The 19,155-nt window shown below is 41.4% G+C and overlaps 1 protein-coding gene across 3 annotated transcripts in view; it reads left to right on the top strand.

Annotated features, from left to right (window-relative positions):
* Positions 1-19,155, top strand: part of SLC24A2 (solute carrier family 24 member 2) — a 245,865-nt gene that overhangs the window by 211,499 nt on the left and 15,211 nt on the right. For 2 of the 3 annotated variants that reach the window (XM_037132368.2, XM_037132366.2), the window contains one exon: positions 13,930-14,073. In XM_037132368.2, the coding sequence (XP_036988263.2) occupies positions 13,930-14,073 (144 nt within the window). The remainder of the gene's footprint in view (positions 1-13,929; positions 14,074-19,155) is intronic. The other variant, XM_037132367.2, reaches the window with a different exon arrangement.

Here is a 19,155-nt window from a genome sequence, read left to right as displayed (position 1 = left end):
CCAAGACAGGTAAATTGGGCTGAAATTCTCCAACTGTTCAATCAGAAAATTTTTAGTGTTCATCTGATTACTATGTGTCAGGGGATATGCTGGGCACTGGAGATGCTCACATGTTCTCACAGAGCACAGAGACTTCAACAAAAACCAAGATATAATTGTAGATGGCCGTAAGGGCCATAAAGAAAGTGTAGCTTGATAATGTGGTGAAGGACAGGTGAAGAAGCCCCTTGAGATTGGGAGCTGAGGGAAGGCTACACTAAAGAAGTGGTGTTTGGACTGCAACTGAATTCCAAGGAGCCAGCCAAGGGAACAGTGCCCACAGAGGCAGAAATGAGCTTGGCTTGTTTGAGGAACAGAAAAGTCAGTGTGGCCAGAATTGCGGAGCGAAGGGAGTGAGGATGGTGGCAACGAGGCTGCACAGGGGGGCCGAGCAGAACTGGCCCAGGCTGTAGACTATGATTAGGGAGTTGACTTCCTTCTAGGGCCACAACAAGCCATTGAGATTTCCAAATGTGATCTGCCCCTGTGAAAGATCCCTGGGGCTGCTGTGTGGGATTGGATTCAAGAACAAGAGGTTGTATAACTAGAGCAGAGCAGAGGTCATTGCAGGAGTTGAGCTGATGGTGGCACACACCAGAGCAGTAGATGTGTGGGGAGAAGCACATGGATTGTGAAGGGCACTGTAGGTACCACCAAGCAGTCTGAGCTTCCACTGTTGGGAGACAGGGCAGTGAGGTAAGAGCCTGTTGGTTCAAGGATTGACAAAGTATGGTCCATGGCCAAATCTGGCCTGCAGCCTGTTTCTGTACAACCCAGGAGACAAGAATGTTTTTACATCTTTAAAGGTTATTTTTAAAAAGCGGCAGCATATATGACAGAGACCATATGGATCAGAAAGCCTAAAATATTTACTATCTGGCCCTTTACAGAAAAAGTTTGCCCACCCCTAGTTTAGACCATCTGCATTCTTAAAAAAAAAAAGGGATGAGAATGCTATTCATATACTGGTATGGAATTATATATGCTGTTAAATGAAAAAGGCAGCGTGCCAACTTCCATTCGGTATTCTATGTTCGTGTGAGAAGGGGAAAAGGAGGGAAATAACATATGCATTTGCTTAGGATGCTACTGAAGAACTTAATCGGGCTGACTACCTCCAGGACAGGGGCCTGGGTGAGAGGAAGACTTCAGTATGCAGCCTTCTGCAGCTTCGGAATTTTGAACCACTTAACTATATCACCTATTCAAAAAATGTAACATCGAGTGAGCTAAGTTACAACAAGCAGTATGCTTGAGTGGCTTGAGAGCAGAGACTCTGGAGACAGACCACATGAATTCAAACTCCAGATCTGCTACTTTCCAGCTGTGTGACTTTAGACAAGTTACTTAGCCTCTCTGTTTCCTACTTTTTTTCTGTGGGAAACAGGGATAACAGCACCTACTTCATATTATCATTGTGAGAACAAATTGCTCTTAACAGTTCTTGGCACACAGTAAGCATCGCATCGGTGTTTGCTATTCTTAGAAGCACTTAGTAAAACTCATTTTAAATGGCTATCAAGGTCCAGATGACAAAGGCTATGGCATGGAGGGCAGCAGCTGGATTTAGGTCTAAGGCCAAAGAAGATTTGATGATAGATTGTCCCTAGAGAGTGAACAAGGAAAGGAAGTTGTAGATGATGCTGAGGTTTCTGGGCCAGGAAGGCTGGGTGACAGGATACATGAGGGCTGTGCCTCCAGAGTTAGAAAAGGGATGTGAAGTTGGAACAGTCAGGCCACCTGAAGCAGTTTCACAGAAATGATTCGATGCGTTTATATTGTGTTAGTTTTCTTTCTTTCCCAGTTGTGTTTTTATCAAGCTCCATGAACAATGGCGTGTATAGCCTGCCTTTATTCGTGGATGTGATGAGCCCCATATACCACACACCCATCACCAGGATTCTCCTGAGAGTCTAGTTTCCTGTAACTCATCTGCTGTTTTAGAAACCGTGTTTACAAGTGAACTAACTTTACATCGACACCTCATCTCTGATAGCTCTCTCCAGTATGGACTTTCCACTGGCAACGAGAGGATTTTAAAAATTCTCTCACAGAGGAAGCCCCTCTGCAGGAGTTTTTGCTTCGTCTGTATATTCTGTGGAACCAAGAAAATAATTTGACTTTTTAAGCGGCTTAGTGCTAATTATCTTCTCCCGACGCCTGCTGACACAGTATTGTTGGTTCTAACATAGAGGGAGCCGATTTCGGCGGCCACTGAGAATTCATCAACCTTCCAAATGTTCAGTGTTGGGAATTTATCCAGGTTTGAAAGACATTTCGAAGAAATATTCTCTCCCGCCCAGAACCCAGCACTTTTTTTACATTTCAATTCGGTCGGGCCAGATGAGAGCCAGGTGATTGCCCACGGCCGGCTTGCTCCGTGGGTCTGCCTGCCGGCTGCGTCGCAGCTCCCGGCACCGCTGCCCCGCAGACCCATAAGCGCTCCCAGGAAAAGAGCAGAAGGGAGGATGCCTTGCAAATTTTGTAGAGTCTGAAATCTGAAAATCTAACTTGTTTTTCAATTGTATCCTACATTTTCGTGTATTGTGAGATGGCTTTTTCTATGTTGCAGCTTTTATTTTATTTTGTCTCTAAAATTTCTCTCTGTCCTTAGGGACACCAGATTTTATACAAGAAAAGCACATTCTTAGGAAAAGGGGAGAAATATATGTTTGTGTGTGTGTGTGTGTATACAAACATAGATTGATAGACACATAGATACAGAGATATGTGTAAAACGCAGGCTTTTTCTTATTTTTCTCACTTTATACAACTCAAATATTACCTTATCATGGTAAGCACTTCATATCGCCCTTTGGAAATTAGTCCCTGACTTATTTCTCCTCAGTCCAGCATTGGTCTTTACCTAAACCCAGTAGAATTTCTAAAATCTGCTTCCATGAGGCCTCACAATGTTGATTAAAACATTTGAGTGTTACATAACTGAGTGAGAAGGGAAAGGTGATGAAAGTGATCGTGATTGTAGATTTCTTTAAATATGCATAAAGATATCTCTCTTGTACTAAATCTGGATCTCTGAGGGTAGGAAAACAACATCCTTATCAAAGACAGCAGCTCATCTTGGTTTATTGTTGTTTAAAGTTAGAGCTACAATTTAAGAACCCCTTCGAGAGACTTCGTAATCAATATCGATCAAAAACAGTAGCCCTGAAAAGGATTCCCAAGATTATCTAAGTAGATGGCACCTAGAATCCATATGATTCTTTCTTTCTAAAATATTACCCTCAGGCTCTGGCTGGTGTGGCTCAGTGGACTGAGTGCAGCCTGAAAACCAAAAGGTCACTGGTTCAATTCCCAGTCAGGGCATCGAACCCTGGTTGTGGGCCAGGTCTTCAGTTGAGGGCATGATCTCCTTCTCTTTCTCCTTCCCTTCCCCTTTCTCAAAAAGTGAATAAATAAAACATTTTTTAAATTTTAAATAATAAAATAAAATACTACCCTTAGTTAGGAAATGTTTTCGTTTCTATCAGTGGTGAATTTTCACAGAGTTTGAGAACCTCAAACCCTCCTATTATTCAAAGAGCAAGTATCTGTTCTAAAGGATTAAGGTATAATATCTAGGTCAACCATTTTTAAGGGCTTAAAACAGCCAAGGACCACGTATACCCCTTATTAATGAGATTATTCAATGCCCTGGAACGTTGGTGAAACATAAGAAGATCCCGGCACCTGAAAAACAGGCTCTGGTGGAAACTGGAGCTGTGTCCCTCCGCGTGTGACCGCCAGGGCCCAGGGGCAGTGGGCCCTGCCAGAGAGGTCAAGGCCTACGAGTAAAGGACAAGACTATCCAAAGGTTCCATCCCACTTAATTTTTCAGGACCTCAGTCTGTTTAGATCTATGATTGCCTTAGGAAAGAAACTCATGAGGATCAGAGAAAATGCAATACAAACTATAAAACAAACAAAAATAGAGATTATAGTGTCCTGCCTACCAACCTTAGCACAAGAGTTCCATTTCTGGAGGAGACATTTCTTTCTTTATTATATATAAATATATATATAGAAAAAAAAATATATATATATATATCAAATAGTTAAGGTTCAGTTTCTATATCTGACAACCTGGACAGAATTTACGAACTGCTTAAGATTCCTTCAAAGGCCTTGTGAACAGACTTAAAAATAAGATAGATATAGATCCAACTTTTGTATTTCTGCCTAAATTTGAATATTGACAAAGAATTGTGTATTCACTAAGAATCTTACTGTTAATTATACTATTTGTTATTGTGTGCTTTCTGGAAGCTTGAAAAATGTCTAGTAATCATTCACATAAGATATATTAAGAAATGACTATTCATAAAAAGGAAAAAACTCCATTACCACCCTGAACAAAAAGATACTGACATTAATACTACTGTTCCTATGAGTAACTCTAATCCAATTGATCATTAAATCATAAGAATTATTTCTGAATTATTTGTTATGATTCTCCCATTGCTTTTATGTTGGCTGGCCTTTTATGATTTGTATCAGCAGGATGCACAAAGCCTGTGAAAACCACGAGAAAGCCAATTTACAACAGCAATACCGAGAGAATCTCTCTTGTCAGCATGTTGCACCTCAGAATTATTTGAGGAAAATGCAAAGTGAAGGAAGGCAATTGCATTTCACCAGACTCTCCAAATGCCATTTTACATTGTAATAAATGGTTTCTTGGCTTCCGGGAAAACTAACATCCAGACAGCTTCATCACTCACAGCAAAATATTTTGAGACCTTGGTTTCAATTCCAAGTATGTAGAAGCAAATTAAGTTTTTTCAGGTTGCCAATGCTTAGTGAAATCTTATTATTTTGTGTTTAATATGCTAAATTCTTTTTTATTGTATTTTTTCCATTTTCATTTATCCTCCTTATACCCATTTCTACCTCCGTCCATCCACTCCCCCCCCCCCCCATGATCGCCACACTGTTGTCTGGATCACTGAGTTATGCTAAATTCTTTGTTAGATTTTTTCCATCTATATGTAAAACAAACCAGATGATAGTAATATAAGAGGAGTGGATTATTTCCTATCACTAGGAGAGCAGGGATTTATCACTTTTTTAAAACTCTGCTACTTCAACGTTAGCTCTGTTGGTTTAGCTTGTCCACACAGAAGGCAAGACAAATGTCTCAGCTTGTGCTGCCTTCCAGAAAAAGAGGCTTTTTGACTTACCTCTTTTTGACTTGTCTCTTGGGAAAGATACGTGCCAAAACATAGAAGATAAGAACAGAGTACAGAGAAAGAGGGACATTAGTAAAAAATACAAACACAAGACATTGAGAAACTGAGAGAACAAAAATAAAGAGATTTTTCTAAGACTCAATCAAGAATGAGTAGGGGGCCCTGGCTGGTGTAGCTCATTGGATTGAGCACAGGCCTGTAAACCAAAGGTTCATAGTTCAATTCCCAGTCAGGGCACATGCCTGGGTTGCAGGCCAGTTCCCAGTAGGGGATGCACAAGAGGCAACCATACATTGATATTTCTCTCCCTAACCCTTCCCCTATAAAGATAAATAAATGAAATTTAAAATATATATATTAAAAAAAAAGAATGAGTAGGGGGAAGCATTTGAAAAATAAATTAGAGCAAATGAATCCAATGATTTATTGCAAACTCAAAAAATCTATTTAAAAATGAGATCTTTAAAAAAGATAAATATGTCATTTTGTTATGGCAGCCCAAGCAGACTAATACACTGACCACATGGACATTACCTTTTTATCTGTTTTTGTCTATTTCCTTTGCACTAAAGCACCGGTGTGATTTAAGCTGACAGAATGGAGAGCGCTCTGGAATGTGTCTTGGGAGGCACCTTCCACCGGCCAAATACTTGCTGGTTTCAGAGCCTTTCACTTTATTAAAGTGTGACTGTGCACTTTTGGTGGTTCCTCCTTTGAGAGCTCCAACTCTCCTATTGTTTTTAACTCTGCACAAAACACAGAATCAAGGTGTCACAATATTTTGAGTCTTGCCATCTTTGTGGAAGTTTTGTTTCAGATAGAAATTCTACTTACACTCTACCTGCTGGAATAAAATAGCATTCTCTTCTTAGGGCTGTGAGATTTTCCCTTTCGTGTTATTTTATTCATTTTACCAAAGAGAAAAAGAAATTAGACTGTTGACATCACTACAGTCAATGAATGCTCAGTAAATGTCAGATGAATGAATAGGTGGAAGAACAAAATTATTAGTTTCCACTTTCACATAAAATCATTGAGTTTTAGAATTTTGTGGCTGGAAGTATCATATTTCACCCAGTCAAGCCACTTTCTCATGGATACCTGTGAAGCGATTATTTCCTTGAATATTTATTAAAAGTAGTAATAATGACCAACATTTATTGTTTACTGTGTCAAACACTGCTCTGAATGCTTTTCATGGGTGATTCTGTAACAGCAATAACGTAGAAGAACATTTGGGAGCAGAAGCGGGTCTCTATCTCTAAACCCCTCTCCAACCATCCTCTTGTTAGGTAAGGTACCGTCAAGGTTTCTTCTCCCCCCACAGCCTCCCACACATGCTCTCTACAGGCACATACACCTTTTCACCAGTTCCCAAGGAAACCTAATTGGACAAGTAAAACAAGCCACCTCTGTCAAAGACAGTATTTTTAATGCTTCAATACTAAAAGGGAACAGAGGTAGGAGGAGAAGCAGAGAGTCCATGTTTAAAGATGCTGTTTTGCTATGCATATTCTTTAGCTGAGGTTCTCTTGGTCTTTGAACACTGAATGCTGAAGTTTGGAAATAACCCACCTCCTATTTCAGTCCTTGCTGAAGTTAGCCTCAGGAAAGTTTATTATTGTAAAGGAGATAATGCATCTTCTACAATGTCCCCTTGATATTCATTTTAGAGATAGCCAGTGCAGGATTATCCACAGTTATAGGAATCGGGGGGCCCATCAAGCAATGGAATACACATAAAGTCTCAAGGCCTCATTCAGCCATTGGTATACTTGGTTGTCACCTCTTACATGAAGCCTAGGCTACATTTCTGCACTTAATTCTTGGACAGAGATGTTAAAGAACAAGTCTTCCTTCTTTCTCTATATTTAAAGTCCTGACATTCATTGAAATCTTATCAGCACTCACATTTCATTTTTAAAATTTTTACCTGGCTCCTTGGAGATATCACCCAATTAAATGTTGATTAAATGCTTAGTGTTTGCGATAGCTGGCATTTTTGGTTTAACAGGTCAAATTTATTATAAAATAAAGCTAGAAAGCTTGGTGTGATTGGGCATAAAGCATAGTTATAACTATGTTTAGGATTGAAGAATGGAGGCATCATAGAATGGAGAAAGAGCCTTGGGCTGGGAGTAAAGGGGGATCACCTGGGCCCAGCCTCACACTGTGAACTTCCTGCAGCTTATCACTTCATCTTCGGGTCCCCATCTGTCACATGAGGGAGGTGGCCTCAATGAACCAGGGCTCTTTAAGTCTGAAATTCTGGGGCTCCCCATCTTGGAACCTAAAGCTCCTATTCTAAATGATTGCAGAGGTCTGTGGTTGCAGCTTGTCTTTCCTGAGTTAGTGGTGTTTACACAATGAATTGAATGGCAAATTCTTGGACAGGTTAGTCCACATTAGAGCAGCCTAGGGGACAAAGAAGTTCTTCCTCACAATGGCATGGTTTTTAAAGACTACTGAAGCCTGAAAGACAGTGAGGTACACCAGGACCAGGTGCCTGTAGTGTATGTTCTTTGGCTATTCCAGCATTTACATTGGTTTGCCTAAGGTCACACAGTGAGTTAGTCACAGAGATGAGATTAATGGCAGAAACGAAAAGAATCAACACTTATTGATCCCCTGATCTCTACCATGCACAGTGCATCCTACAGCTGCCTGAGTTCCTGCCCCCAGTTTACAGGTGACTGCCTCCCACATAGTCTAGACATGTCATATGTTTTATTAGCGCCTTTAAAAAACTTTGTTGAGTATGACATTTTTTAATATTCTTGATGCGCCTACCCAACCTCATTTTGGAGGCTGGTGCCCCTCTTAGCCCCTCTGGGCCCTGCTGGTGATTCCCAGTGTGCACAGTACTGGCTTTGCAGCATTTGGTCATTCATGTGGGCATCTTTGTGACTGAACAACATGGAGATATAAAATGATCTTTCTTCGACAGATATAAATTATAGAAATATGTTAAGAACCATTCTCTTTGAGTAGAAATGAAAATCACTTAAAATCCTCACCTTCACCCAACTTGATCATAGCCCAGTGTTTTAGAATTATAATTTTACATGGATATTTAGGGGCTGGCATTTTATTTTATTCAGCATCATGCCAAACTGAAGGGGCTCCCCAGTAAGAATAAGTAGCACCCCTAAGTGCTGAAGCACATGGTCCTTTTGTGGAGCGATAGAGGAGTAAGAACTTTACTTCCAGCTTGAATCAAACCCTAAATGAGCTAAGATCTAGCCAGGTCCAGGCTATCCTCTGAGATTGCTTCTTGTTGACTGGAGATGAGATGTTATTACCAATCGATAAAACTGAACTTGAAGGTGGCCTATTTTCAGATGCCTCTGGGTTTTCATTTTAATTCTCTGATAGAAAAGATTGCATTAAAGTGGACTCACCTTCACACTGAAATCTTGCACACTGCCCTTCAGAGACAAGAGTAAGAAATTAGGTTGCTTCCACAAAATATCTTTCTGGCTATAGCTGTAACCTCTGGAGATCTAATGTTTATTCTCGAGCTAACTATCCATACCAGGCCCAGGCAGGAACAGTGTAAGGTGCAAACACAAAAAGCCAAACAGGTTCCCATGATAGTAGGATACAGACAGGCTGCTGCTATACCTCGAATGCACTAGATAAATAAAAGTCAAAATAGATTGATTGCTTCAGAGGCCTCCCAGGAGATGCTAGCTGACTCCTGGGGCTGTTCTCTTCTATCTGTAGATGTTCTGTGGCCAGACTTCCTGATACCAACCTTCAGTGTTGATGAGTGAGTCCTAGAAGGATTTTGTCCATTTGTCACAAGTTATCACATAGAATAACATCTGCTGCTGCCCCACCATCTTTGCTAAAGTTATCACCAAAATTCCATTACAGCACTGAGTAGTTTTAGTTTTAAATCTGCCCCACCTTGTTTCACAGAGATTCAAGGCTGCTAACAAAAATCCATGTGATGAAAAAGGATAAAGTGAATAGTTTTGAGAGAATTCAGCAAAGGATGTGAAGGAAAGGAAAAGAGTAAGGTTAGAGTGAGGTGCACTGTGATTGCCAGATGGGGTCACAAATTTGGCTTTGAAATCCCCAGTGGAAAGCACAGAAAAAATAGCATCATTTACCTGATTCATAGTATTTCTAAGAGTTTTTCAAAGTCTCTCAAAAGAAGTATGACTTTTTCTAGTGCCAAGATATGAAGGATATTTCTCCCTTGATTCCTCATAAAGAGAACACTGGATCAATCCAGATAAGGTTTCACTGTGAGCAACCAGAAACCCAAAATAACTGTGGCTTGAGTAGAATAGAATTTTAGTATAAGCAATGTAGGCAGCCTGGGGCTAGAACGGCTCGTGCTGGGTGTCAGGGGCTCAGAGTCTTTTATATTCTTTCTCTACTTCATGGTCCAAGACAGCTGTTCAAGTTCTGACCAAATGTCCCCATTCCAGCCAGCAGGAATTGGGAAGGAATGATGAAGGACACACCTCCACCCTTTATAGGTATGGCCCAGAAGTTGCAGAAGAGACTTGTGACTACGTCCCAATCAGCCAGAACCTAATCACAGGGCCACACCTAGTTTCAAGAGAGGCTGAAAATGAAGTTTTTATTCCAGGCCTAGGTGAAAGTGGGCCTACTATTACTAAAGCAGTTGGGCAGTGTATTAATTTGCTAGAGTGACTATAAGAAAATCGCTTAGTCTGGGTGGCTTAAGCAACAGAAATTTACTTCCTCACAGTTCTGGGGGCAGGAAGTCCAAAATCAAGGTGCTCTTGAGGTTGTCCTCTGAGACCTCTCTTCCTGACTTCCAGATGGCTGCCTCCTCCATGTCCTCACATGGCCTTTCCTCTCTGCATGGAAATCCGCAATGTATCTCTGTGTGTCCTACTCTCCTCTTCTTGGAAGGCAGCTATGCTCACCACTATACTACTAACGCCAACTCGCCTCTTCTTATAAGGATACCAGTCACGTTGCCCTAGGACCCACCCTAATGGCCTCATTTTAATTAATCACCTCTTTTAAAAGGCCGTACCCCCAAATGCAGTCAGACACATTCTGAGGTGCTGGGGAATAAGGCTTCAACATATGAATTTGGGGAGAACAATTCAGTCTACAACAGGCAGAATAGATATTGGAAAACAGTCAGAAGCTCTTGTCACATATTCTACCAGCATTTCTGTGAATGGGTAAATAAGTTTTTGGAGCCATTTGTTCTGTCTCCCCCTTTAAATTCAAGCCTCCTGGAAACCAAGAGTCCTAGAACACTGCACACTGCCTTGCACCTAAAGGCACTCAGTGCATACCTGCAGACAATGGTGGCTGCTGCCCAAGAATCACAGCTGGAGCAAGGACTGGCAGCCAGGATTCCTGGGTCTACCCTCTACTCTTCCCACCATGCTGCACTGAGTCCCTCAGGGTCTGCTATGAGGGTCTGAGTCTCACAGATTGCTATGTGGCAACTTAGAGTACTGTGCTCTAGTCTGAGATTTTCCATTATCAGAGATTGCAAAACCCTAAAGCAGTCATCGCTGGCCCTGGTTTGACACAATTCTAGGGCTTCCACAGAGATTCCCTGTAGGTTTCAAACTACTTTAAACCCTTGTGTGAAAAGTTGTCTGAATTTTTTCTGGGTCACTTTAAATTGTTTTTCTTTTTTCTATGAACACCACAAAAATTTTAGGAAGTAAGGATGGCTGTTGCAAGGTCAAAGCCAGGAAGCCACAGCTCCAGGAAAATTTGGAAAATCAGTGCCCTGACCTCAGCAGGCTCTCCATGGGGCTAAGAATAATGAACGTGCCAGCAGCCCCATCTTGGGCAAAGACAAACGGGCCCCAGACTTGGAAAGAAATTTTTTTCCACTTTTCTAACTAGTTTGCAAGCTGTCGCCCATTGAACCAGAGTGAGATTGACTTGGAAAAACAGAGAATTTCCCTTAGAATATGCTGAGAGCCTTGCTCCCAAGACACCTCTGAAATCCACCCCAGGGTTCTGGGCTCTCGTACTTCTCTATGGCAGGACTGGTCCCCCCAAGGGGCTATTCAGTCCCCACAAAGAGCACGATTTGTATGACCTGAGACACGGTCTCTCCTTGTCCATTTCTGCCCTAGGAACAGCCATCTCAAATGCATCTTTTGGAAGATGTACAAATAGCTAATTGTTTGAGTTGGATAGTCATGTGTTTAGAGCTTATGCATCTAAACAGACAATTATTTTCTGCTATTTGCTAGTGGCACCGCCTGCCTGGTGACTTTGGCAGATGGAGAAAGGAGCTAATCCTGTAGGTTATAAGCAGAAGGGTTATTGATGAAATGTCACCATCTGTTGGTGTGATTAAAATGATATGAGTCATAAAGAATTGCTTATTTTTTTTCTCACAAAAAAAGGTTAGCTTAGAGTTTAGAAGAAGTTGTTATAAATTGTGGATAATGGTGAAAGACCAGACTGGAGTGTCATCCCTGGAAGGGGGAGGAGCCTTGATGAACTCATAGATGAGGATGCTGAGTCTTCAGGGATGTGCCGCAAACCTCTGAGTGAATAAAACAGCTATCTGGTTTGAGATAGGACATCTATTCGGAAGCACACAATGCCTCAACTCTCCTACGGTCCTCCCCAGTTCTGAGGCATCTGTCAGGTGGTGAGGGGAAAGTCATTTACTTAGGTCAACAAAAAAGATAATATCTGGGAGGGAACAGTTAAAATGCACCTGTCTCCCTAAGCTTCATTGGCCTCATTACACAGAGATTATTCGTGTGGCCAGCTGACATTTAGGGAAGCTGGTGATCTCCACAAAGAATGATGATACTCTTTACATCTGCTGTATCTCCTGGGAAGAGATGGAGGTGGCTCAGAAGGGGAACTGGGGACAGCACCACCCACACTTCCATCACTGCTGGGAGCCATCAGAATAGAATGAAGAAAGCAGTGGGTGGACCACAAAGAATTGCATAGCAAAGGAACCAGCTTTTGGTTTTGTTGACTTTATTGATTTTCTGGTTTCAATTTCATTGATTTCTACACTAATATTTTAAATCTTCATTTACTTTGGGTTTAATTTGCTCTTCTTTTCTAGTTTCCTAAGGTAGAAATGTAGATTATTGATTTTAGATCTTTTTTTTCTCCCAACATATTGCACAGCAAAGGGATGGAGAGCGTGAGGAGTTTATTTAATGAGGATCCACACGACTGAAATAAGCAGTGCCAACTTCCTAATTCTGCCTTATTACCTAATCCTCTTAATCCCCTCCTATTTGCTGTTTATAAACTATTTTACCCACTGTCAAGGACATAACACCCAAAGAGAAAGAACCTGTTATTGCCAACCTTGTCCAGTATGGCTTAAAATTCCTTTTTAATTATTGTTCTTATTTTTAATTTAACTCCTGCAGAGAAAGAGAGTATGGGTGACTATGTAAGCCACTACAAATCCTTTAGGCAGTATTAGGATTTAAATTATAAATAAATATAACACTACCTCTAGTCGAGTCCTTATCCCCTACCCAACTGGCCTGAACCTGCCCCACCTGCCAGCTCCTTAGGGAGAGAGGTACCCGTGGGAGTCGACGCTGCTGCTGGAAATAGTGCATGCTGCTGGAAGCAAAGCCATGGGGGCAGGAGCTTTGTGAAGCCCGTGTGGTTATTTATGTGGTCTCAAAAGGAAGCATCCTGGAAAAGTTCCTGGTGATATTTTTAGATCTGATGCTTGGACCTGCTGCTGCACTTTCATTTTTAAACAAGCAGGGATGGAAGTGATAGATGCTGTCTGCAGGGCTGTTTTGGAGGCTTGGAGGGCCCATCTGACAGGCTAATGGTCAGCCTGCCAGGGCCCAGATCCACCGTCTGTCTCTTTTACATTTGGGACTTCAAAAGCTGCTGACTTCAGCAGGTGACAAATAAAACCGTGGCTGCCTGCTGCCAAGTCAGAAACTCTGACGTTTACCCACTGGCTCTGAGACCTTGTGCAGTTGATGCTTACAGGTCAGTGCCTCACACACTGTCCTGTTTCTCGAAGGATGGGTCCTGTGTCTGCATAAGACGACTTTGGCTGGAAGTAAAATAGTTTAGAATTTAATGAAGTGATTAAACTGGTTAAAACTCACAACCACACAATAATTCATGATCTTAACTCTTCCAGGGATGGTGAAGGGAGCTGGGTATTGTTACTGAATTATTGCTATAGTTACTCTCATTTGTCTGCTCAAAATCAGTGCCCAAAAAAACACATAAATAATAAAATTTTTAAGTTTTTAAAAAATATTTTCCTAAGGATTTCTATGATGAATCCTGTGGCTTTAAACTCAAGAAGACAGAAGGACAAGGTGGGCATTGGGGACTTTTGCTCTGCAGATATGATTTCTCGTAAAAAGTTCATGGATTACAGCTGTAGCCCATTCCATTGAAATGATCAGTTCATTTGAGAAGCTGAAGAGTGTTCAGGAAGAGTGTTCGTAAGTCCTTAGGACTGGACACTGTATTGCTCGCCCCCAGGACTCAGACTGTGACAGGTGGGGTTCTCTTACAAACCTACAAAACACATGGATAAAGTTGCTGGATGACCTAGGAAGAATTCTGAGACCCAGAGCTTCCACTCTTCCTCTTGCTCTTGCTCTTGCTCTTGCTCTTGCTCTTGCTCTTGCTCTTGCTCTTGCTCTTGCCTATGGACATTATCATTGTTTTTGTTTTGTTATTTTTTTCTCTCCCTCCCTTTCTACAGCAGCCCACAGAATCAGGTGATGATGAAGAGGACCAGCCTCTCAGCCTGGCATGGCCTTCCAACCCTCGCAAGCAAGTCACCTTCCTCATTGTTCTTCCCATAGTGCTTCCTCTTTGGATGACCTTACCCGACGTCCGCAAACCTGTGAGTAGAGCATTTCTGAACTGATTCCTTGTTTAAAATCACAGCATGTAACAGTATGCATAGCTTGCTTCTATTGATCTTAAAGCAAAAGGGATTAACATAAATACATGTGTATGCTTATATATGCCTGAAATTTATCTGGACAGACACAAGATAGTTGTGACTGTTTGGGTTATTGCTTCTACATAACAAACCACCCCAAAAATTAATGGTGTGAAACAACCCCCGTGTTATGTTGCTGGTGAATCCTGTAGACCAGGAATTTATATAGGGCACACTGAGACCTCAGTGAGGAAGGCTTGAATGGCTGGCAATGACTCACATGGCTAGGGCTGGAGTCATCTGGAGGTTTCTTAATTGACACCTCTGGCACTTGAGCAGAGGTGATTCAAAGGTGGAACTCTGCTGGATTTGTCTACCAGAAAGCCTAAACATGTCCTCCCATGTGACTCGGGCCTCCACACAGCATGGTGGCCTCAAGATAATCAGGTGTCTTACACAAGAGATCAGGGCCCCGAGAGTGCATGTTCCAGCAGCACCAGATAGAAGGTGCATGGAGCCCGATGAGCGGGCCTCAGAACTCACACAGACTCACCACAGCTCTACCTCACTGGTCAGAGCAGTCATAGTTTGTCTTGATTAAAGATGAAGAGACAAAAAGTTTACCCAAACTCTATCGGGTCATGACACCCTTGATAGGGGGAGTGTCAAAGAATTTTCAAACATGTTTAAAAACCACCACAGTATGGTCCCTGAGGAGGGGAACTAAAGGTCTGAGCAGGAGGGTGACTCACATTTTATTGAATATGTATGTACATGGATTATTCATTGTATTCAAAAAATAATTTAAAGAAATGTATTCCCGCAGTACAAATGTCTGCATGTCTGATCTCCTTCCTGGATTGTTATCATTACTATAATCAACAGTATTTTCTACCATTATTATGGGCTAGGTACTATGAACATAGTATTTTCTACAGTATTTTCTACCATTATTATGGGCTAGGTACTATGAACATAGTACCTAGGTACCATAGGTACTATGGGCTAGGTACTAAGATGGGCTAGTACCATCTTATTTATGATCAGCAAAGTATAATCTGAATGTGGATCACATCAAAAGAAGGTCCCCTCCCAGTGTTGTTAAACCAGGTTCTAAGGCCATTGCCATAAAGGGTGAGGGAACTAATGAAAGATAAGAAGAAGCCCTACTTGCTATTATGACCCTACACACACATTATTATTCAACAAAAGTATGTGTCTACTATGTAGCAGACTCTGCCCTACATGTTTTCAATAAAATGTATTGTGGAATCTCAGGAAACAGCTAATATAAGAAAATATGTAAATAATTGGCATAAATGGAAAAGGACTTAGGAACAAAGAAGTTAACTAACCCATGCCTGCTCGCTTCCCAGGGGATAGAGCTGAGATTCAGTTTCAGGCCTGTGTGACTACACGGCTTGGGCTTCCCCTCACGTTTCATCATACCAGAAGACGGAAATCTGAAAACATTTCTAAAAGCATTTGAAACAGAACATTGTGATAACAGCCAACATAATTTCGCATGAGTCTTAAGAGTCCTGTGATGATCCCACTTCTCTCACTTGAAAAGGACAAAAGAAAACCCCTGCCAGATTAGCCTGGCCTATAAATAATCCAGCCTGGCAGAGAGCCACGTCTCATCCAGTTCAGGCCAGGAAAGGACCCCCTCGTCTAAGGACTCCCCATATGAGAATTTTCCTAGTAAACTTAAAGCCATACTTAGATTTCCTTATTCAAAATACAATAGCAGAGCACCTGCTCTATGCAAAGGCCTGGTCTCCTGGAAACCCATGGCCAAATAGCTGGAATATGTACAGTTTGTTCTTGGCTCCCATCACACGACATTTCTGAGATGTGTGTGCTCACATGCGTTCACTCACTCACTTGCTTTCTCTATATATTTCCATTGCTCTGTTTAGCCCAACACTTTTACTCAACCCCAGGGAAGAAAATCAGGCCTAGAGTTGAACAGCTCAGAGGAGAATGGATTGATTGACTAATAAAAGGATGTCAACACACAGCCATAGAAACAACCAGGAAGATGTGCAGGAATGAGAGAAACATGTCAATAACTGAAGGCCCTGGGCTCTTGGAGTGGAGTGGGACTCCTATAGAAAGGGCTGACAAAGTGCTCTCCATTATCTGAGCTGGAAGGACAAGGAAGCTGTTTGAGAAAATCAGAACTCTCAACCAGTAACCGCTGGACAACAACCAAGATTCCACCATAGCAATAGTTATCTGAGTCACGACAACTGTTCTGGCTAATGCTACAGTTGCCAGGGTTGTAAAGCAAGGAAATGCAATTTCCATGGCACTGTCCTCTGCAATGCCATTGACAGATCATTCACTGGGCAGCAAAGCTGGAGAGCCTGCCCCTGCAGCCTGGGCTACGTTAGCCAGTGGGGCTTTTGCTCATAGCAGCTGCCAGTGCCATTCCTGGGGTGGACTGGATTTTTTTCTGTCTTTTTCTGAATATGCTGTGTGTTGTCCCAAGCAGAAATGAGACTCTCAGACAGAACATTTGGTTGTTTTTAGATTTCCTCAGCAAATGTGTATTGAGCACCTATCACATGCCATTTACTCTAAAAGAGATATAAAGATGTCAAATTCACAGTTTGTATCTTTAAAGTGCTCTAAACTCAATAAAGGAATCAAACGCTGCACACATGTATTAACTACAGAACAAGAGTGCACAGCCATGTCGGTGAGAAGAGATAGACTCAAACCTGAGTGCTGATTCCAGAGCATGCTTATTCTACCCTGTTGACAGCGGCAGTTTTACCGACACATCTCATGAGCTGTGCGACCTTGAGAAAATCTCTTGTCAACTCTGGACCTCATTTTCTCTCTTCTGTGAAATACAGGGTGGAAGATCTCTAGATTCCCTGGCAGCCATGACATCCTGTGATTAAGGAAAGAACATAAAGAGATAACCCTCAATACAATATTGCAAATTTAAGGTGACCACACAACCCAGTTTGCCCAAGAGAATCCTAGTTTACTCTGAAAACATACTGGTTTGGAGATGAATTCTATGGTTATCCTTTAAGTATATGGAATGCCAAATGAGAGAAAACACTTCCTCATGTACAGCCACAAGAGCCTCTTGAAAAATTATCCAGAAAGAAGAGAAAACAAGTCAAAAATTATTAATTAATAGACATTTGTCACTTCTCAGGGCCTGGCCACTCTGTCTTCAGTAGGTTTTGAATTACCATAGAGATGACCATCCCAAACCGTGACAATAATTACAGAAAAAGACATGATTTTTAAAAAAATGTATACTTCTAGCCCTGGCTGGTATAGCTCAGTGGATTGAGCACGAACCTGCAAACCAAAGGATCGTGGTTCGATTCCCAGTCAGGGCACATGCCTGGGGTGCAAGCCAGTTCTCAGCAGGGGTCATTTCCCAGCAGGGGACACATGAAAAGCAACCATACATTGATATTTCTCTCCCTCTCTCTTTCCCTTCCCTTCTAAAGATAAATAAAATCTAAAAATAAATAAATAAAATTATTTTTTTAAAAATGTATACTTCTAGTTTCAGAATAAATAGCACTCCCACTTGTTTTTATTTCCAGTTTTTTATATGCAAATCGAATGACAGTATTTGTTGTATTATGCACACTTCCAGCTTAGATAATTAGCATGGGCTTCACTTTTATTGTTTTCTTAAATTAAGTGTTTGTTTTGAAGTTAAAAAAAAAACTAAAAAGCCTTAATTAGGAACATATCCTTGATGAAAATTGAAAATAATAAAGGAAATTAAAACCCTAAAAGTTATATTCTTTCATGGCGTAGGATGGGCGTTCTTGCAAATCAGTCACACATCTAATGAGATACCAAACATGACTCACCAGGCTACAAGGATACCTGAGATACCCAGCAAGTTTTTGCAATTTTTATCATACACTGATTCATTCACCAAGTAGATGTATTATGTCCACTATATAGCAAGCACAGTTCTAGCAAGGATTAAATGATCACTAAACCCAGAGAGGTTTGGTGTCCTATCCAAGCACACCAATAAGAAGTAGAGCTAAGACTGTAGGCCAGGTCTCCACAGTCACTTTCTCCTCCCTGCACTTATTGTGTGCCAGGCACTCTGCTAGATGCTTTTTGTGCATAAATCCTCAAACTAATTAGATATTGCTATTCTCCCATTTTACAAATGAAGAAATTGAGGCTTAAAGAGATGAAATTATTTGTCCCAGAGCACATCACTGCTAAATGGTGAGCAGGGATCTTAATACCAGTCCTATTAATTCAGAAACCATATTTTTAACCTTTAATAGGATTGTTTTGGAGGTCTTTGTTAAATACGTATGCCACAGACTTTTACACAGAGTAGATGCTCAGTGAATATTTGTTGAGTTTAAATCAGTAAGGATGTGGCTAATTTGTGCAATGAGCTAATGTTCAGCAATGTTTTGCAAGCCAAGAAAATATCACTCTGATGTACTCAACGCTTCTAATGAGAACATTAGCTGTCAATTATACAAGTAAACTATTACATTGGGAACAAAATGGCCGGCACATGGATACAATTTGCTTTTTGCTAATTAGTGTTAGACCCATCCCAGCAGATGTCAGGATGAGCCACCATTACTAACCATAAACTGACATGTCAGACTTTGGCTGCAAGGGATATTCTCTTCCTTCCATGGGGACTGGTAACTAAATAACTGCCCAGGTGCTCCTGGGCAGTGATGTGTGGAATGAGACTGTAGGTCCAAGTAAGGGAAACAGTTCAGAAAAAAATGAGAGAAGAAGAAATAACCTGAGCTATGAATCTGGAAATGGTAAGGTAGGCTGACAGTTGGGAAACACTTAACCGAACTGCTGATGCATGAAGGGTTGTCACTTCCAAAGCAGGAACAACAGGGGAGGTTGAGCGCAGCAGATGGCCATACAGCTGGAATGCTAGTCTATATTTCCCAAATGTTCTTTATATTTTCTGTCCTTCAGAGCATAGGCCAGTATTATAATGATGATGATGATGATATGTCTGTAGCTAGGTATATTTTGAGTATTATT

This window comes from Artibeus jamaicensis, unplaced genomic scaffold, assembly GCF_021234435.1.
Source record: "Artibeus jamaicensis isolate MK-2021 breed Jamaican fruit bat unplaced genomic scaffold, CSHL_Jam_final scaffold_1964, whole genome shotgun sequence".
NCBI lineage: Eukaryota > Metazoa > Chordata > Mammalia > Chiroptera > Phyllostomidae > Artibeus > Artibeus jamaicensis.
The sequence above is the reverse complement of the archived record's forward strand: the minus strand, read 5'-3'. Positions and strand labels throughout refer to the sequence as shown.